Here is a 22,662-nt window from a genome sequence, read left to right on the forward strand (position 1 = left end):
AGCTACGTCATACAGTCTTCCTAGTTATGGATCCGCTTCTTTAGTGATAAGAGTATCTATCAGGATGAACCATTTCATTTCCAAACATATTTGTATGGTATGAAATAGTTCTATATAATTATTCACGTTATCTTCAATGATCGCTATATTTCGCTTGAATGTTGAGGTTACAGATATTGCGCGCCTGTTGGTTATTCTTAGGAAGAGGGGAAAGCAGTTGTTTGTGTAATAGATTGCTGTTATATAAAAAGTAGTGAGCAGTGATTTACTCTCTCTCTCTCTTTAGTAATAAGCTATACTTGTATTGTAGTCAGTGAGATGTTTGTGAATGTCTACGAGATTGCGTTCACTCACGGGATGTATTTACTACTTTGAGAAAAATGAAGTTCTCACTGCACTGCTATTTTGTAACATGTTTTAAATATCTGCAATTTTTTTCGGTTAAGTCATTTGTTAGAAGCATTCATTTATTTTTCATGGTTTATTTATTTTGTTTCTTCGGACATAAGCAATACATTGCCGAGGTTGCAAGCGACTCCATCACACCTAGAGCCAACAATCAGGCCGTTAAGGAATTTATATTCCTTAAAAAAAAAAAACAAAAAAAAATGCTTGTGATTAGATCAAGTATAATCCTGCTGAACGATGATAACTGCTGTTTTACTGCTTTATTCGTTTCGCTCCATCATTTTACCATTAACTGATGTGGTGGGGGGGGGCGGTTATAAGGCACACAAGATTTATTCACAGGCAATAAAAAAAATGAAAAATGAGCAAGTGCACAACTCTACTTTAAAAAATAATAAAAGTTTAAAATCATGATTATTGTAGCTCACGCTACAGAGGATGCCGAACGTTGTTACAGCTAAAAATTAAGAAACTATCCTAAGTCTTGGCCATATTCAGTTTCATTGTATCTTACCCCAACCTTAATCATAAGTCTAATAGCGTGGCTTGAAATTTTAACAAAGGGCTCGCATCGTCGAGCAAAAAAAAAGCCGTATTTCACACAAATTTTATTAATACAACTTTTGCACAAATGCCAATCAAAAAGTGGACAATCAACCTGTAAAGGCTATCATTTTTAAACAAATATTTCATGATCTAAACATGAAATATTTGCACACAATCATCTGTGTTAATTTATCTTACATAAGAAAAACATTTTTTAACTATCAAAATGTAATAAGAATAAAATCTTTTATAATCACACATATGCAATAGTCCGCAATTTTTATAAACAAAATAAATTTCTTTTAGGTATAGTTTCTGGAAAAATTCCCATGCTACTCTTCTTAAACACTATTATTATAATTACGGCTATTATAGCCTGTTTTTGTTTAGGAGTGTCCCTTATTTTGTACAAGGTATGTACAAAATTTTTCCACCTCTTTTATTGTGCTATAATTGCCTTCTATACTCACCCATAATGCCCTAAAATATATATACCCCCTTTTTTGAGTAATAATAGCCAATGTATTTAAAATAAGGGACACGCCTAAACAAAAACAGGCTATAATAGCCGTAATTATAATAAATTTCTTTTGTTTGCGATAGAAGTTTTTATGACAAACAATCTATAAATAATAAATAAATATTATCTAAACACAATAATATTGAAGTACGTTATATTTCTCTTTTGTCTTTATACTTCAAGTGATAATCAACGGTACCAATCAAGGGGCGTTATTTTATAGTCCTATTTATTTATATGTGATTACCAAAAGTGAATTCTTATTTGTAAAATGGTAGTAACAGTAACTATAATATTTTATTTAATAAAATCACTTCGTTAGGTTACCTTATGAGTTTTTCGCTTAATATATTTTTAAAAAATTATGTTTTTTCTTTTTTTTTTTTTTGGAAAAAATAAAAAAGTAAACAAGAAGAAAGGGGCTCTCAAATTTGAGAAAAATTTAACAAAGGACACAGGCGAGCCCCTTATAGCTCATCACTGCTTGTAATCCTCGAGGAAGAGCTCAATAAAATGAAAAATGAGTCATCCATACAGCTGAAATATAAAATCCCTGATATTATTTACTGATTCTTTCTCGAGTAACATTCCGATGATAGAACCTTTAAATTGGAACCCTGAATAAACGCATTCGGAAGAGTACGTTGATAATGATTAGCTATATTACTGCTGATATTTGTCGCAAAAATATTTAGTTTAGCAACTTTTTCTGATCCCCTGATCGCGAAGCAATTTTTGGTTGATCTCTTGTGTATTCCTCCTTACTTACAAATTTAATTAAAACTGAAAACATAATATTTTATTTATCATTATTTTATATTATTTTTAATTCGCTTTAAGTGTATTGCTATTGTTTATTTATTTTTCGTTAATTGTCAAATCAGTAATTTTCTTATAAGTTCGGGTAAATGAATTAATTTGGATCAGTAGAAGTCAAACAGCGAGCCGAGTGAATACGATTATAAGCAAAGTGTAAAAACTTGATTGCAGCTTAAATATTAAATATTCCAAAGCACGTTACATCGATTTTTTACCTAGGTTAAGTCCCATGTGAATATTGTAAAAAAATAAACTTTGTTTGTCTCGATATAATTTGCATTAGATGTTTTTGTAAATAACTCTTTTGAAGCTAACCGTATATACTGCTTTAATAAGAATATGTTAGAATGTTAAAAACAAAGGCAATGTTTTTGTCGCCGAAGCTGTACATGGCGGCATTAGAAAGATTGTTATTGAAACTTGTATGTATGAGAAAGGCTTTCAGGCTCTAAGTGTGAACATTTCCGAAGTCAGTCAGAAAGAGTTCAAACAACTTTCTGATGGCCAGCAACTTACAATCAAAAGAAAGCAGAGGAGAACAAAAGGTGTGCCGAACTTGAAACTTAAGATGAAAGACTCATACCGATTCTTTGGGGGTTGCCAAACTTCATGCGAGGTCTCAGAGGAGGCCTAATAAAAAGGGACTGAAGCAAGCAGAAGGATCCCGGTTCCAGAGTCGCTGTCAGAGAGACTGCCTGGATCCACGTTGCTTGAGAGAGGAGTTTCCCGCTTACAGAAAGGAGCTTCTCGGTTCGAGACGTCGCTAAAGAGAGACTACTTCTAGGCCGCAAACAAGGTTTCAAATTGCCGAAAGGAAGAGTTCCAATTGCCGGAGAAAAGTTTCCAGGCCAGGTTAATGTCAGACATTCACCAGCGTGCTGCGTTTTCATTACAATTTGATGAATCAAACGACTTCACTGATATTGCTCAGTTAATGGTATTTATTCGCATGGTATTTAAAGATTATTCAAGTAAAGAAGAACTTTTGAAAATTATACCATTATTGGGAAAGCCTAGGGGAGAAGACATTTTTTCGGCATTTGATGAATTTGTGAAACAACACAAACTTCCGCTTTTTAAACTTGTGTCTATTACTACTGATGGTGCTCCTGCATGTTAGGTAATAATCAGGCTTCATTTCATTCAGTAAAAACGATGACAAATATCAAGATTTTTTAACATACCACTGTATTATTCACCAACAAGTACTGTGTAGTAAAAGATTAAACACAAAAGATGTTTTGGATATTACATTTAAAATTGTAAATTCTGTTCGAGGAAAAGCTCTGCTATGGCTGTTCTTCAAATTACAGGCAGATGATGCTAGGGAACTTCTGTTGTACAATAATGTTCGCTGGCTCAGCAGAAGTCAATTTTTAGAAAGATTTCTTGTATTAATGAACGATATAAAATTTTTTCTTGATGAAAAAGGCAAATTAAGCAATTTAAATTTAGAGTTACGTGGCAGAGAATTGACATGTTAAGTTCAATAAAACTTTCCAAGAATACTTACTTTTATTAAAGAAAAATATAAATGACCGCGAATTTAGACATCTCCCATATTTATTAAACTTTTTTGAACAAAATCAAGAAATGCTTCGCTATGATTTAAAAGAATTTATTCGTGAAATAGAATTAGTTGAGGAAGAAATAAATTCAAGATTTAAAGATTTTAATAAAACTGAAATGATTGTATCTTTTATCAATAATCCATTTCAAGAAAATTTGAACATCACAGAAATTTCAAATAAAATTAATGGGCTGTTTGATATAAACCAAGCTGAAGTAGAACTTGAGATAATAAACATTCAGAATAGTTTACATTTAAAATCAATAAACAATGAAGTTATTTGGAAGTATGCACATGAAAAATTCCCAATATTAACTGATATTGCGCGAAAATTCTGTCGTGTTTCGGATCGACATACTTGTCCGAATCCGCTTTTTCAAATATGACCGTCATAAAAAAATCAATTAAGAAACCAAATTACAAATGATCATTTGGATGATTGTCTGCGATTGGCCACTTCTTCATATCAATTTGACTATGGAAATATTGTGAGGTCCAAATTTCACATTAATTTCACTTTTTTTTTTTTTTTTTTTAAATCAACCAGCATTTCCTGTAACTTGTGAGTTTGTAATCAATCTGTTGTTTTTTCTAACTTTGGTTTTCCAAAATAGAGAAATAAATATTTTATTCCAATATATATATATATATATATAAATTTTTTTTTTATTAAAATAATTAAAAGTGATAAATAAATTTTTAAATACACAAATTAAGTTTTTAGTTGTGTATTTATTTATTTTTTAGTTGTTTGGGGAGTATCTTACCAGTGAACTACATCCAACCCTCATATTTCGTACTGATGACTTAACATGTTTCTGACATTGGCAACATACTGACTGCTGAACAACGTTCCGGCTGCGAATACCTTATTGTTGCTAGGTTATTTTGTAAACACATGTTACCCAGCTGTACATTAAAAAAAAATAAAAGTTTAAGATAATGATTATTGTAGCTCACGCCACGCTACAGAGGAATATTAATGAACATTGTCTTAACCACTCGGTCAGTCAGGCAAAACTAACATATAGGGTAATTCTATATCAACCACGCATACAGTAGTTCACAAAACTAATACAGGAGTGTTGTGTGTATAGATAAATTTGTTAACGATAATGAACGAAGAACTTGATGTGCTTTCTTGAAGAGTGTTTTGGCAAACAGTATGAGAAAGAATACTCAGAGGTAGACAAGAAAAAAAAATAAAAGATGGATGAGGAGTTGGTAAAGTTTGAAGCGAACCTGAACTGTGTGAATGTTGACTAGTAGCTGCCCATGTTTACATACAAAAGAGAGTGGAGGAATGACACTGGCCAGTTCAGTGGAGCAGAACCAATTCCAAGAACTCTGTTCTATGAGAAAGTGATTGAAATTTAGAGAGGCATCGTCTGTTAAGTAGTCTGTCGTCTTCTGGATATTATCAAGCATTTTTTAAGAAGGGTTTTCGATGCATCATTTCAAAAACGCGAGAAGCACATATTACTTAGCTTATAGTCTAAGGTTGAACAAATTTAGGATTTATATAGTATTAGAATTTGTATATGTGAGAAGTAGTGGGATGAACGGAAATTCAGTTTGAATTCTGAACATTAAAAATGTTCAATCCAAAATGAATACTTTCAGTGTTCACATTGAAATTTATTGTGAAATAAACATCAAAAATGTTATTTTAAGTGTTTACAACATTTGATATGCAGTCTGACTTAGAATTTTGGAAACTTGTGCAGTGGTGGGAGTGGGGAGCTTAAAATAAAGTCTGATTCTGGGTTTTGTCATTCTTTGACATGCCATCGGAAACTGCACTACTTGTGATGGAAAGAATCGTGTAAAGCGCAGTTTGTTTTGTTGTTGTTCGTTGAGTTTTTGCTTTACGATTTCGTATCGTTTTCTGTAGGTTATTTCTTTCTGATCCGAACGTTTAATGAATAGGAGAACTGTCGTTTGCACATGTTCTCCTGGCCATATCGTACCACGACAGCTCTCATCCGCTATACGGAGTTCCTTCTAGGCACAACCTGGGTAGAGTAGTAGCGGCAGGATTATTCATTGTCCGTTCCTGATGCATTACCATCAGATTCGGTTCCGTCTACGGACTAGCAGCCGATCTTCAGAACAGCTTTACTACTTCCAGGTCCTTTTAGTGTATTTTGTGAGCGACAGTTATTATAAATTTCATTGCCTTGAACTGTCATTTATATATAAATATCTATATTCAATTATTGATTCTTGTCTGAACTCTAATAGTGTGTTGCACATGCAGCTGCGACAACAGTTTCAGTAGAGGTAAAAGTCTGATTTTAATGCAGCCACGTGTTCCTCGCTTTCTCTCTGTGAAGTTATTTCTGTAACAACAAGCGTCAAAGAATGTTTTTTTTGCACTAACCGACGTGTTCACAGGTACTTCCCGATTTTACGAGTTAATTCGTTAAACACATTCTGGCTTTTACTAGGCGCGCGCTTGTAAAAGCGAGAATGTGTTACTCATAGATGTAATGAAATGAAAACAGCCTTTAGATTCAAGCAAATTATGAGTTTGTTCTTTTCTTTATAAATTTTACAATAGAATGCATAAGCATTTTTTCTAGTGCGTTCAAAATTGGAATCCTATGATTAGAAAATCTCAATTGCTTTTCCTATGTGTTGAAAACATTTAGCCAAGCTTCTTGAGAGTGAAGGAATAAACATGAGTTTCATGTTAAATCTTCTTCCTCAGCTTCTTCACATTGTGCCATTTCAAGAAGGTTTTCCTTTTTATTGTGTGCTTAAAGCAGTTCGGTGACGTCAGTTGTGGAAACCTCAAGCTGCAATTGGTTAGCATTATTAACGACCACTTCTGTTTCATTTTGGACTTTGCCGATTATTCAAAATTATCAATAAACTGAGCACAGTAGCCCTGCACTGTACAGCTACGCAAGTGGTTTGAAATGCCGTATTTATGAATTTTTAGCATTTATATCTTGCAATTAATGTTCATATTGTCATACTTGAAAAGAAAATAAACTCGTCAAGTGCCTGCATACTCCAAAAAAACAGCGCCATCCTTCAATTTAATACATTGATGTTTAAACTCATAAATTAAGGATCCGTGTGTGTGAACACGCGCGCGCATTTGTTGTCTTTGTAAAAAAAAAAAATAAAAATTGTCACTTTTGAAATCGGAGTTACAGCTCAGATTTTAAAACAGTAAATCTGGAGCAGTGTTACTTTTTGAATCTGCCAAACCCCCATAAAAATATATTTATTTTTTGCTGAACCGGTATAAAAATTTTCAAAATTTTTTATACGGGTTCAGCAAAAATTACCGGAAAGGAAATAATGACAATGAACAATTACATGCACAAATATTTTAATCAGAAAACTTCTGTTTTAAATAACAAGCCCAACTTACGTTTACTTATATCGGTATATAATTTAATACCACAGCAATATTAGCACCTACACAGCACCGTAATAACCGGTTACTCCTAGCCAGTAGCGCACTCAGGATTTAATCTTGAGGGGGGGGGGGGGGAAGTTGAGTAGACGATTTGAGAATACGCATCGCATACAACCTATGACTGAGCATCTGCAATGATCGCTAATTCGTAAGTAGTATAGAAATAGAAGATACAACACAAATAAAAAAAAAAAAAATTAAACTGCTCCTGGAAACGATAAAGATCGTCCACGCCACACCACATAGTCTTGCCAGATAGTATTCCCCCCCCGCCATTCACGGAAAGTTTTTCAGAAACTACATCAAAAGTTATAAATGTCTGTATGCTATTGGTGAATCCTTATAAGCTTTCGCGGAACACAGTTTAAGAACTGTTCCAGAGCATCAAGAAAAAGTACACAAGTATTTTGGTTATAATTTGATATTGTGGGATCTATTCTATATCTAATACAATACATTTTAAGAAACCCCAAAGTAGAAAACAGAAATCCAACTCCAGTCTTTTCACTCTTCTTGTTATCGGTACTTATTTATTAGGTATTATTAAATAATTTTAGTGACAGTCTTCGTTAACGTTACCTTTTCCAAAGTTGATGGATAGTTTATGGCATAATGCCATATGTGCTGAATAACTTTAATATTTTTAGAATACACTATTTGCCCTGCAGAATATGTAATGAAGTAGGTTTGTTTATATGTTATTAATAGCTTTCTTGTGGCAAAGATATAATGAAAACAATACTGATCAGAATGAAAAAGAGTTAGTATTATAATACACAAGATTATAAAAATGCTAGTCTTGTGAATTAGTATTTTTTTTGTGCACAATCAAAATTTGCCATTACAGGAAAGGATTGTTGAAGGAAAAGACATCATTTGCTTAGTCACAAGACATTTGAAGATTGTTTTATGTTGGATGAATGTTTCTTACTGATGTAATTGATATGCCTTTGTTAGAAATCAAATAATGGATCTTAGCAACTGTTATTCTGGTGCCATGACGAGATTGCAAAATGGCTTTGCCAATAATAAGGTTTTTCACATAGGTATTATTTCTGGGAAATTCCCATGTTACTCCTCTTGAAAACTATTATTTTTACAGCTATTTTTGCTTGTGTTCGTTTAAGAGTGTCCCTTATTTTAAATACATTGGCTTTTTACTCAAGAATTCATAGGTTATTATAAGTGTATTTTAAGGGTAAATATATGCAGACTAATAGAGGAAGAAATTTTGCACATACCTTGTTTGGATGTTAGGATGTCTTCATTCTCCATACTTCTGCTGTTTAGGCTGTTGAAGGGGGGGGGTTGAGGCAAGGTGGGAAGATTAATTAGAAAACCTGTTTTTTTTTAAATAATATATATACATACATATATATATATATATATATATATGTATATGTATATATATCATTTAAAAAAATCCGGGTTTTCTAATTAATCTTCCCACCTTACCACAAACACCCCCACACACATTTCCTACCCCCCCATTAAACAGCCTAAACAGCAGCAGTATGGAGAACGAAGACATCCTAACATCCAAACAAGGTATGTGCAAAATTTCTTCCTCTATTAGTCTGCATATATTTACCCTTAAAATACACTTATAATACCGTATAAATTCTTGAGTAAAAAGCCAATGTATTTAAAATAAGGGACACTCCTTAACGAAAACAGGCAAAAATAGTGTAAAAATAATAATAAAAGGTTTTTTTCACATTATCAAAGATATTATTTTTCATGTGCCTCTTTGCCAGTGTTGTGGCATTGTTGCATGCCCATTATTAGAATCTTATGGTTGCTGAATGCCATTATTTATCTATTGTTGCTTTTAGTTGTTAGTCAACAGCAACAGATAAACATTGCATTTTTCAAAGAGTATATACAGAAGGAGCATGCAACTACCAGTCAGAATTCTGATTTCTTCAACAACAAAGACCTAGGTTCGAATCCTGCCCAGGTTTCAAAGAGACCTGTTAATGCACCTTCAGATGAATGAGTTAGCTAGTCTCATATAGAGGTTGTGGTGGTAGGCAAAACTCTCTGAAAATTTGGGTTTTCATCCTGCAAAAACAGGTCATTTGTTCAGAAAGAACACATGAAATTTACCAAAATGTACACTAAGGGTCAAAGCAGCTAAGGCTATGGCTTTAGCTGCTTTGACCATAATACCAGTCAACCAAAACAGTACTCTAGAATGGATAATGAGGGAATAGGTATTCACCTTATTTAGAGGATTGAAATAATTTTTAACATACATACATATATAAATTTACTGAGAAATATGGAAGCACAACAAAGATTTTAACATTTATAGCTGGCTGAGTGGAAAGTGATTGCCGGAACCATATTCTCTTTCATGGATAACCAGATGGGAAATTGGTCAAGCTTGCGAAATTTAATCTTGAGACAGTCAGCCAAACATCAACAACACTCTGACGCATGTAATTCATTGTATTATCTAGGTAATTAGGACCTGATGAATTAGGTAATCAATCCATAAACTTCCCTCAGTAAGTATTCTGTTCTACTTTTTAGGCAGCATCAAATGTAATTCTTAACACATTTTATTTCCACTCTCTCCAGGTCAGTGTGGTGGAACCTGGAGTGCTAAGGAGCCAAAACAGATCGAGTCATTGCCTTTCTATATTTTTGAACTATCTATCTCATCAAATCTCCACAGCTTCTAAATGTGCTCTGGCCAAAGCACTTAGATGTCAGAATCCAAAACAGTCGTTGATCCACATTAAAAATGACAAATTTTATTCTTGTTTAATCCTTTATCCAAGTGTAAGCAAAATTTGCGTGTGAAATTTCTTCATGACTAAGCTGCTTGTCTGTGGAAGCTAATGACTTCTCATTAATTGTCTAAGTATCCCATAATGCAAAGTACACATCCTTTCGAGTGTGTATAATGCTTATGCATTATGGGAAGGGCCACTGTCCAGACTGGTTTTGGCCTTTGTTGAGGACTCATCGGTTGTAGCCAGACCCAGAAGAGTCTTCTGGGTTTAACCATCATACATACCCAAAAGGATGTGTGCTTTGCATTATGGGATACTGACGATTAATGTGAAAGTCATTAGCTTGTATATACAAGTAGCTTAGTTGTGAAGAAATTTTACATGCAAACTTTTATTTTGCTTATACTTGGATAAAGGATTGAACAAGAATATAATTCCTTGGCATTCCTAATTTTATTTATAACCAAGTAAAAAAAAAAAAATCATTGATCAAGTTTATATCATCTATAAATTATGAAATCGTTGTAAAAGTGGTATAGGATTAAATCGTAGAAGAGTGAAGGGTAGATATTGAACGTGTGTTTACCTGAAACATAATGGAGGTGCAGTTGCTGAATCCAAAGTATTTGTTGACTACTAGAATCTTAGCAAGAACTTAACATCCTCCTGAATTTGATAGGTCAAGGGGCAATGAGACAAACAAGGCTAAACTTTCCTCAAACAAGCTAAAACCATATAATGAGCCATTTGTTAAGAAGAAACTGAGAAGAGCACTTCTCAGTTTGTCACACTGTAGGGCTGATGACATCTATGCTCAGATGATAAAAACATCTTCTGTTACTATACAGCCAAATACTTATTGAGGAGGCGGGTTTTCTGGATTCATGGCATAAGTCAACTGTCACTATCCTTCTAAAACCAGAAAAATATCCACTACAAGCAAACAATTACCAACTTATCACTCTGACCATCTGTCTTTGTAAGATATTGAAGAAAATTGTTAATCTTAGACTCTGTGGCATTTAGAAAGCAATGTTTTTTTTCCTTTCTCCAATACACATAGTGACTTTCATAGACATTGTTCAACATTGGACTATTTGGTCGTTTAGAAAGATCTATAAGAGATATACTCCTGAAATGCCAACATATAGTTTTGTTTTCTTTGACATGGGAAAACAACTGAAGGTGAGCTAGCTGGTCTCATATGGAAGTGGCAGAGTTTTCATTCTGCAGAGCAGGCAAACTGGCCATTAGAACATTCAATTAACAGATATAATACACTGGCCTCAACCTGAGTTGCTTTGGCTATAAAACCAACATAAAACATGGAAAAAACCTATAACACAGCCTGGGGATATTGGTATATTAAAATAGCTCAACAATCTAGTTTTCAGTGGACACTTTCTGTTTTTGTTAAAACTCTCTAGTCAAATCTTCCATGTGGAAAGCGTATTATCCTGGCTATAGCACCAAGAAGAGGGTGTTCCCTCTGTCTTAAGTGCTGTATTCTTTGCTCTCAAACTCAGTCACTTAACAACTTCCTCTCACAGTAGCCAATGCTCTGTATGTTGATGACTTTAATTTTGTGTCATTCTTATAATAGGAGGAATTATTGAAAGGGTAACTTCAACAAGCAGCTGATTGTATATGTTCTTGGGCTCTTAGTAATAGATTTTAGTTTTCAGCAGGAACAAAATTGTCTTTGTGCACTTTGCCAAAAATGAATTTTCACCTGGACCCAGAGTTAAGGATGGGACAAACTATCATCCCAGTAGCAAAACTAATTTTTGACAGAAAGTTTACATTCCTTACACCTGTTCATCAACTAAGAGAAAAATGCAAGAAAGCTTTTGAATACCTTTCCACAGTATCCTCTACAGAACAGAGTAGTAATAGTAATCAATGCTCCTGGCTTCCCATTTGCCATGTGCTCAGAGGTTGATTATGGGTCACAAGTGTATGCTTCTGCAAGCAACAGTATCCATCATTAAGGTATATTGAATAACTACTGGTACACTATTTCACACATTGCCCATTCAGAATCTTTGTTGAAGCAAATGAGCATTTGCTTCAACAAATACTGCTCTCACACTTAAACTGTTCTCACCTTAAACTATGAACCTCATTTAACTATGTCCTAAATATAAAGTCCTTGCTTAAGCATCCATCGTGGTCTCCATGCTACTTTCAAGCCTTTCATTCAGCTCGCTACCTTCATCAATTTTTTTTTCCTCTATGTTGAAAAGTTCAGTATTACAGTAATCTACCATTTAATTGACCTTCAAAACAATGGCCCTTCAATCAGAATAACAAATTGCCTTCCTGATATGGTTGGATAAATTGTAGATTACTGTATTTATTATCCATATCAGGCTGCCATTCTTCTGTTTGATATGTGTTGAAAGAAATTATGAAGCTGTTTGTCAGTAATGCTGATAACATTACTTGCACTAAACATGATGGTATTCCTAGTCTATGGAGACTTGTACTCCATTATGTAGCCTCTCTCTCTCTGTGTGTGTGTGTGCAGTGCCAGCTAAGGAAATCACAGAACTTCATCAGATTGTTTAATTGATTGTTTGAGATCTGAGTCCCATATTGTCATATTGCTGTTTTTGCTGACCACATTGTGCAGAGTCAGATTCCATTTGAAACTGACTGCATAATGTTGAGAGTCAGATTCCACTTGAATGCAGTAACTAGAGCTACATCATGCTGCTTATTCTTCAACACACACACAGAAAAAAACTGCTACCAAAAATATGATTTATGCAGTCTCTGAAATCTTTATAAGCCTCTCCTGTGTTATACATATCCAGTAATTTTTCTGATGTTTTACAATAACTACAAAATTTTCTCCACATACTGTTTGTCTTCTATACAGACTACAAACAAATCTCAAGAGCCAAGTTAATCAGTGGCTATTATTCTGACAGGAAATACTGATATACGAGGTGTGGCTATTAAATAACAAGACAAGGTGCTCTTTGAATCATGTACTTGTTGCAGTGGGAAGCTCTTGCACTGTGAATGATCTTGAAGGTTCTTGAAGCAGTTGAGATAAGCATTGTTCGCTGTTGCTTGTAGTTAGGCTGTAGGCGGTTATAAAAGAAACACATGTGAAGTCGCTTTGCCGGAATCTAATGTTAAACTCGAGTAGCACATTAATCTCAATTTCTATGTGAAATTGAAGAAATCACTGACAGAGTGTTTGAAACTGTTGCAGAAGGTGTATGGTGATAATCTAATGTCATGTGAATGAATGTTTGAATGGCACAAACGCTTTGCTGAAGGTCGAGAAAACGGTGAAGATGACAAACGACCGGGTCGCCCTGTCACAGCAGCAACCAAACAAAATGTTGAGAAAAGTAATGAAATTGTCCACAATGATTGCAGATTAAGCATTCAGATGATAGCAGACATGGTGCACGTTGATAAGGAGACTGTACGACAAATTTTGCATGAGCAATTGAACATGAACAAAGTCTGCACCAAAATGGTTCCCAAAAACTTGTGTCAGGAGCAGAAAGACGTCTGGAAACAAATTTGCACTGACATCATGGAATGGCTGACAGTGGAGCCGGACTTGCAGGAGAAGATCATCACATGTGATGAGAGGTGGATTTTCCAGTATGATCCAGAAACAAAGAGACAATCGATGCACTGGAAAACTCCACATCACTGAGAATGAAAAAAGCAAGAATGAACAAGTCAACACTGAAGGCAATGCTGATCGTTTTTTTTTTTTCTTCCACCTGATCTGTGGATGAACAACACTTGGATTCTCCATTAGGACAATGCTCCAGCCCACAGTGCACTGTCTGTAAAGCAGCATCTGGCTGATAAGAAGATTCTGGTGTTGGACCATCCACCTTACCCCGCCGGACAGATCCATGTGACTTTTACTTTTTTCCAAAGTTGAAATCTGCATTGAAGGGCACCCATTTTCAGTCAGTGGATGAGGTAAAGGAGAAAACGGCAGCACTTCTGAAGCAGATAACACCTGATGACTTGTAGCAGTGCTTCCAACAATGGAAAACTCGTATGCAACAGTGTATATAGATAGAGGAGGGGAGCATGTTGAAGGGGATAACAATTAAGTTGTACAGTTGTAATAATAAACCACATTTTTGCAACCAATCTCATTATTTAATAGCCACACCTTGTACATACTGGTATAAATAATGCCAGAAGAAAATGAACAATTTATTGAACTTAATAATATTTGGCTGATCTCCAGTTACCATCTTCAGAGCACAAATTACAAATGTGGTAAACACACTGTTAATTAGATGTAGAAACAAACAGTTCAAATTGTAATTGATAAATGAATTAATTTTCTAATAATAGGGGCTGGATAAAAACAGTTAATTCAGAAAAGTCAGTGCTAAATGTGGTCTTAGAATGACTATTTCCGAAATCTTTGGCAAATTAATGCAGCTGTACTTAAGTACAGCTGCATTATGATGCTGATGATTATGATTCTTTAAATGGTCTCTAAGACCTGGATTATTGCAGTTCAGAGGGAAACTTCTTGTAATGTTACTTCATTATCTACCAAATTTTGTTTGTCAAAAAAAAAAAAATTATATGACATAGCTCAAAAGCAGGATTATGATCTGAATCTCAAAGGTTAAACAACACCATGGTCCAGACATATTAGATACATTTTTGGTGCATCTTAACAGCTAACACCCTGAAATAAACTTTATCATAGAAAAATAAAGTAAGTTATCTTCCCTTTTTGGATACATTAGTGACACAACTTCCTAATCATTCATTATCCCTCTCCATTTAAAAATTCAGTCATACAGGAAGGTATTTACATAAACAATCACACGACCACCCTTCCCAACAATATGGCACAAAACACTTACTCACTGAGCCAAGGCTATTTGTTCAAATGACACAGCCCTCACAACTGAGCTCACAGACCTTTGGAACACCTTTTTAGCCAATGGCTACAGTCCATATGAAATAGATAAAATATTGCATGTACCCCTATCCTTCTAACACCCAGCACACAGGTTATAGCAAAACCATTCCAATCTCATATGTTAAGGGTACATTAGAAAAAATAGCCAAAGTTCCCTGGAAATATGATCTCCATGCTACTTTCAAACCTTTCATTCAGCTAAGCTACCTTCATCCATTCTCTACCATATTGAAGATTGACTACATCCTCTTGAACATAGAACATAGAGGAGTGTATGAAGTACCTTGTACCTACAGTTTGACCTACTTTGAACAGATCAGCTACCATCTGCCTTGAAGAACACAAAAATTACATTTGTGATTGTCTGTATGCCAGCTCAGGATTGACAGACCATGCTCTGGATAATCCTTCACATAGGATCAAATGGAGAAAAACACCTTTATTACACAGAAGTCATTATAGGTCTGAGAAACCATTTTTAGAATCGACATCAGCTATTAAGCACCCTTCTAACTTCAACAGGCATGATTGCATTAATTTACCAAATATCTGGGAGACTATCATTTTAAAACCTGCTGGCCTGGCTTCTCAAAATTAACTTTATGGTTATCCAACCCATAGAGGGCACCATGTAAGGACATTTGTTCTGTTGTCAGTTACAATTTAAATTGTTTTCCTCAATTAGTTAAGTGTTCTGCACCTGTTGCATTTATAACTGTGCCCTCATGATGCCAATTAGAAAACTAGCAAAATATTAGTAAGTGTGATAAATATATCTTTTGTCTCTCTTGGTATTGTTTATACTGTAAAAAACATTATTATGAATCATCAACACCTAAGCATTTCTATACATAACCAGTTGGATGTGTGCATATATACTGCCTTTCTATGAAAGAATTCAGGTGAAGGGTAGTTTGGATAGTTGAAGTGGACATTAGTTCATTAAGAAATAAGATTTTTGATAAGTGATGTATCTCACATACATTTCAGGAACTTATACTGTATATATTGCAAGAGATCTGTAAAAAAAAAAAAAAAGGTCATGTGAAAGGAATATTTTGAGAATAAGGATGAAAGGAATTATGAAATATAAAGTGCAGGTCAGAAAAGTTAAGAATATTGTATGAAAAAAAAAAATGATTCCAGGCTAAATGTAAACCAAAGTATTTTGTTGTTATGTTACAAGTAAAAGAAAGAATAAATTTGGATGCAGCAGCACAGGAAGGCACTCGACCTCCATCCATGTCCAAATCATATGTGGAGGCGGTAAGAACTCGGACTCCTTCATCACAAGAGCAAACAAGCTCCAAACTCGCATCAGCTCTAACCTCTTCACTTGTAACAATGCTGCACGAATTCAGCAAAGCAAGCACCTCACTATCTTTCAGAAAGAGATTTTATCTAGAAACCCAATCCATATTAATAGCTTCCTATAATGTTTAAAAAATTCAAACCAAATTCCCTCATGATAACAGCATGGAATGCCAATGGCTTAACAAATAAAATTCTTGAGCTGCAAGAATTCACAAAGAGATACACTCCGGACATAATCCTAACCAGTGAATCCCACATCAGACCATCAAACAACCCAAGAATAAGAAGTTATATTCTATATAGGACAGACACACTTAACTCTAGTGGTGGCGACACAGCTATTTTTATTAAAAATTATTTGAGCCACAATGCATTGACCAGCCCTCAAACTTTAAACCTTGAAGTGACAGGTGTAGAGGTGTACACAAACAACACAGGCAAACTCAAAATCTACGCAGTATACAATCCTCCCGGCATTCCACTATTGATAGCAGACTTAGACTCCATCCTCGGCTCCATGAATTACATAATTATAGCAGGAGACCTCAACTCCAAACATATGACTTGGTTCAGTTCGTCAATCAACTCCAAAGGCCATACCTTAATCAACTACATGTCATTCAACCCATCAATAGTAGCTAGACGCACTGAGCCTACCCACTACAGCCCATCAGGAAGTTCTGATGTACTAGATATAGTTATCCTCAGGAACATCAGATATCAATACAGCTGGAGGCATTAGAAGAGCTTAACTCAGATCATAATCCCATTCTGCTCAAGATAGGACTCCGTGATCAGCTATCTCCCCATCATTCATTCTTAGCATGGGACAAGCTCTCTAAGGTTCTCCCAGTCCACATCGGCCCACTCCCCTTTCATTTGCAAAAAAGAAGACATAAAGCTAGCTATAAGCAATTTAAGTAGGCAAATCAGCACAGCAATAGCATCAGTCACTCAAACCACTGTCTTCCACGCATCCAACTAGAGCCCAGAAGAGATAATGGACCTGATTACGGCCAAAAACAAAACCAGAAAGCGATATCATAACACTAGAGCACGAAATCATCACCCCCACATCTCTAACAGAAATAATCAATATTATATCCCATCTGAAGAACAAAAAGGTTTCCGGCCCGACGGCATTACCAATAGAATAATAAAGCTACTCCCAAGGAAAGCCATAATTCATCTAGTTAATATCACCAATTCCATTTTAAGATTCCACTACTTTCCCACGGATTGGAAAATTGCTGGCATTATACCTCTGATAAAGCCTTCCCCAAAGCTACAGGCCCATCAGTCTTCTTTCCTGCCTCGGCAAAGTAATAGAAAAGGTCATCCTATGAAGACTACAATCAGCAGTGGACAAACAGAAAATAATTCCAAATGAGCAATTTGGGTTTCACAAAGCTCACAACACAGTGTAACAAATTCACCGACTAATAGAACATATCACCCATGGTTTTAACTGGCACCTTCACACTGCTGCTTTATTTTTTGATGTTGCCAAGGCCTTTGATAAGGTCTGGCATCAAGGCCTTATCTTCAAACTAATTGAAAACAATATCCCAATTAAACTAGTGAAACTTATATACTCATACAATTGTGAAAGATACATTGAAGTAAAACTCAATGGAATTGTGTCATAAAGGCGCAAAATCCTGGCTGGAGTACCTGAGGATTCTCTCCTGGCCCCAATACTTTTCACAACTTACATATCAGACATTCCTCTTAACTCGAGAACAACCATACAGCTTTCTATGCCGACGACACCGCTATTCTAGCAAGGTGAATCATCTTGATTTAAGTCTCAAGGATCAGCCATTGCTGTTCAATCCATACATTGATATTGAGAAAGACCTTGCACTGGAGATTTCTATTGTTTGCTGATGCAAAGATAGGTAGAGCTATCAGGGATATTACTCATATGCAGCACTCTTTCTAGTTAAATAAATATGGTGTGGAGAGCATGAACAGGGAGTCCTGCACTGCACGTAGTAGTAGTGGAGTAACAGAAATATGAAACCCTGCTCTAGAGATGAAACTTGGCAAATGGCAATGGCCACTTCACATCTTGAATAAGCAGGATGGTGGTGTTTCACTGGGCAATGAAAGACATCTACCACCTGAAAGTCTAGTTGGAGGAAACGCCAACTAGGGAAGGTATGATTTTAAGGTGGGCTCTATTATTTCACATACTCTCTTCCTCATATATATAAATGACCTACTCTCCCTGACCTCAACCCAACAGTTTTGCTGATGATGGCACTCTCCACTCATCCTACTCATTTGATAAATCTTACAGTCCTTGAACACTGATCTTCACATAATGCTTCATTTTGGCAGCAACAACAACTAGTCACCTTCATTGCTTGCACAACACATATTTTCTCACAAAAAAAAACTTGGTTCTTCTGTTTCCCTTTAATAATTCTCAATTTAACAGTTGAGACTGGATCTCCCTTCTCAGACTGACTTTTACTCCTAGCCTTTCCTGGCATTAATACATCACTTCTACACAATCTTCAGTATGTATATTAAAAAAAAAAAAAAAAAAAACTTGGCATCCTTTTTTGCTCAAAAGATTACTTCTCTTCTATTCAGTTGCTTATCTGTAATTTTAAATCTGCCTAACCTTGGATTACTGCTTTCACATTTGGGGTGGTGTACCTAAGATCTTTCTAAAAATTCTCAATGTGTTCAGAAAAGTACTTTGGTTGATTGATCTGTCTGTCACAAACTCTTCAGCCACTATCTTACAGATGATCCATTTTCAGTTTTGTGTCTTTTCTACAGATATTTCCATAGGTGCTGTTCAGCAGAGCTAGCATTCATTATGCTCCTCATTTCTTAAACCTACAGGAACACATGCATCAGCTGCCCAATATCCTTTTGTAGTTAACTGCTAACTCACCAAACCTGCTACTCTCAATTATCTTTTATTCCATCTACCTCAGTTCTGCAGAATAACCTTCCCCATGTAGTATTCCCCAAGAACTACAACCTTTAGCTCTCTCTTTAAGAAGAATATGAACAGATTACTTTGCTCTAGACCCCAGCCCACACACAGCATTTATTTGCTATAGGACCTGGGGCCTGATATGTGCGAGTGATATATTTAGGTTGGAGATGAATTCCACTGCTCGGTGTGAAACCACCACTCTGCTTATTGGACACCTGATGTAGCTTGAAGAAGTTCCATGTTTTTCTCTAGAGCAGGGTTCCCAGACTATGTAAAAATAAATTAAAAATACAAAAATAAAAATTGATAAAAATAGGGGAAAAAAAATCCTTAGTCCACTCATGGTGCAAAAGGTTTGCAAATAACCTTTCGTGTGTAGGAGCAATATTTTCTGGAGGCTTATGTGTGTGTCTGTGTATTGAATTTCTGGAGCCGTGTGTGTATTATATACACAGGGCTTCAGAAACCCAACTTAAATCTAGTAGCCACAAAAAAATTTTACTCACCCAAGGTATCAGTCAACTTTTTATAAATATTGTTATAGGTTTGTTAAAAAAATAACACAAAAAAAATTAAATGTTATGTTGACAAAACAAAGGAATACATTATATAATTCTCACTATAAGAATTCATATATTGAGAACCCCATATAAGAACCGCAACATAGCTTATTACATTCACTTGTTTTCCTTCATTTATTGTTCATAATGAATAGTGAATTTATATAAATTATCCATAAACAGTTCATTTAATAGGAAAGACAAATAAAATTTACAATGTACCACATAATCTTTTGTTTGACTTGTCTTTGCAAGATAATTGTATTTTTTAAATAACAGTTAAAAATCTGCATTATGTAAAATTTTTAAGCATTTAATTACACTAAGCTAATTCATGTTTTGAGGTGTGAAAATAAACTTTAAGACAATACTATATTACAATTGTGTATCTACTTAAGGTATAAATGTGTTGGAAGAATAAGATATATTTATGTACCACAGTTTTTAATTAGATTGTGCTAGTTTAATTTTAGTGTATAATTACTGGTTTATTTTGTTAATGCAATTATATCATAAGAAAAGTGCAAATAATTTTTTTAAAGGATAGAATGTCTATTACATATGTTGTGCATACATGTAAGGTTAATATTGAATTAAATGAAAAAATCAGTTGTTTTCTCACTCTTGCATTCTGTCGTTCTCTTTGCAATTATAACTCTTCCATCTTTGCATCCACTTTCCACCCATCCCTCCATCATCTGCTTCTCATTCTTCTCTCTCTCTCTCTCTCATCAAACAGCAAACTCCAGTCGTCTAACTGTTTACTCCTTAAATTTTGTCAGGCATGAAGTTTTTAAATAATAGTTATTATTTTGTTATTTAAAGTGTAAGTATTTGATGAACTGCTAATTTCTGAACAAGTTCAAATTATTAGTGGGTGGTATTGTGCTTCTTGTTAAAATGTTTCATATAATAAAGCAAATGTACTGCAACAGATCATTTTGCTGATTTCATTATTTCTTAATTTATACAGCATGATCTAGACTTAAAAAAAAAAAAAAAATGGACCCAGTAAATTTAGAAGAAGCCCCACGAGATCCAGGAGCCCGGATCACTCATCCTAGTTATACGGATCAAGACTTTGAAGGTAATATTTTAAAGATTACTGATTTTAGTGTTGTTTTAGTTTTATATTTTTTGTAATTTAATATAAATTCAAGTTGCAAGGAATTATATTCTTGTTTAATCTTTAATCCAAGTGTAAGCAAAGTTTGTACATGAAATATCTTCACGACTAGGCTACTTGTATACAGAAGCTAATGGCTTCACATAAAATAAATAAATAAATCAGCTAACGCCTTTTATTCCCTTATAGGGAGTAGGCGAGGCCTTTATACCCTATCTAGCTTTTGGAGACTGAATGGGCGGTTCAATCTCCACTGGTGGCCAATCAGAGATAGCTGGCCTATGTCTATCACTAATTATAGCAGCCACCGATGAAGAGACTGGCAAACAAGTGCTGCCATCTCTTGGTATCTAACCCTAACAAGATATGTTACTGTCTGAAATAATGTGAGTACTACAGTTGATTTTCTTGAGTTTATGGGATGAAAAACCCGAGTTTCCGGGAGGAAAAACCTGCTTGCCTGTGCCAGAGATTGACTAACTCGGGAACTGGTCGAAGAAAGGCTTAGAAAAAGTTCCTTCAGTCGGCGACTAGATTTGAACTTAAATCTAACTTTGGGTGACCAAGCTCAGAGGACGCAAACACCACTTCCACTGAGCTACACAGGCCTATGGCTTCGCATTCATTGTCTGAAGTAAAGTAAATGACACATTAGCTGCTTTTCATTCTCACTGGAACCACCTGCAGAGATGACTGGGTTGTTGTTCTCTCTCTCTTCCCTCTATCCACTTCTTTTTGGTAGCTGATATCTTTCCATCCTAATGTCCTCCCAATACTTTTCTATGGAAGTGAATGTTTAGGAATCTCAAAATAGCTGAAGAGAAAAACTTAACTACTGAAATAAGTTGGCTAAGAAAATTACATGGAGTATCTCTGCAGGATAGACTAAGAAATGAAGACAAGGAAACGACTAAAACAAGAAATGACAATAATAGACAAAATCCAAGAAAGAAAGTTAAGTATAATTTCTGGGAAATTCCTATGCTACTCCTCTAAAACACTATTAATATAATTAACGGCTATATTTTAGCCTGTTTTTGTTTAGGAGTGTCCCTTATATTTAATACATTGGCTAACATAACTCAAAAGGGGTATATATATCATTTAGGACATTACGGGCAAGTGTAGAAGGCAATTATGGCAGAATAAAAAATGTTGAAAAATTATGTACATACCTTGATTTTGGTTTAAAGATGCCTTCTAAATCCAAGCTCTTGTGGAAGGGGGGGGGGAAGAGAGGGAAAGAACATGGGGATGTACTTGGGACACGGGAAATAAGTTTGGAAACCCGGGTTACAATTAATAATATATATATAAATATATATATATATTATTTTGTTGTGGGGAGAGGGGGGGGGGGAAGGAAGGGGAAGGGTATCCTTATGTGGAAACTGGGGCAAGGGTTTACGGGGTGTGGACCGTTTCGGTCATCGTTCCACAAAGTCCACAAAGTTTCCCACAAAGTTCTGACGATGGTCAGACGATGACCGAAACGGTCCACACCCCGTAAACCCTTGCCCCAGTTTCCACATAAGGATACCCTTCCCCTTCCTCCCCGCCCCCTCTGCCCACAACAAAATAATATATATATATATTTATATATATATTATTAATTGTAACCCGGGTTCCCAAACTTATTTCCCGTGTCCCAAGTACATCCCCATGTTCTTTCCCCCCCCCTTCCACAAGAGCTTGGATTTAGAAGGCATCTTTAAACCAAA

General features: G+C 35.2%; 1 protein-coding gene across 3 annotated transcripts in view; it reads left to right on the top strand.

The window, feature by feature from the left end:
* Positions 1-22,662, top strand: part of Ndae1 (Na[+]-driven anion exchanger 1) — a 511,154-nt gene that overhangs the window by 100,314 nt on the left and 388,178 nt on the right. For all 3 annotated transcript variants that reach the window (XM_090413203.1, XM_090413196.1, XM_090413188.1), the window contains one exon: positions 20,789-20,902. In XM_090413203.1, the coding sequence (XP_090269329.1) occupies positions 20,818-20,902 (85 nt within the window). In that variant the 5' untranslated portion in view covers positions 20,789-20,817. The remainder of the gene's footprint in view (positions 1-20,788; positions 20,903-22,662) is intronic.

Source organism: Typopeltis vanoorti, chromosome 2, assembly GCF_054136105.1.
Source record: "Typopeltis vanoorti isolate ZY-2024b chromosome 2, IOZ_Tvanoo_1.0, whole genome shotgun sequence".
NCBI lineage: Eukaryota > Metazoa > Arthropoda > Arachnida > Uropygi > Thelyphonidae > Typopeltis > Typopeltis vanoorti.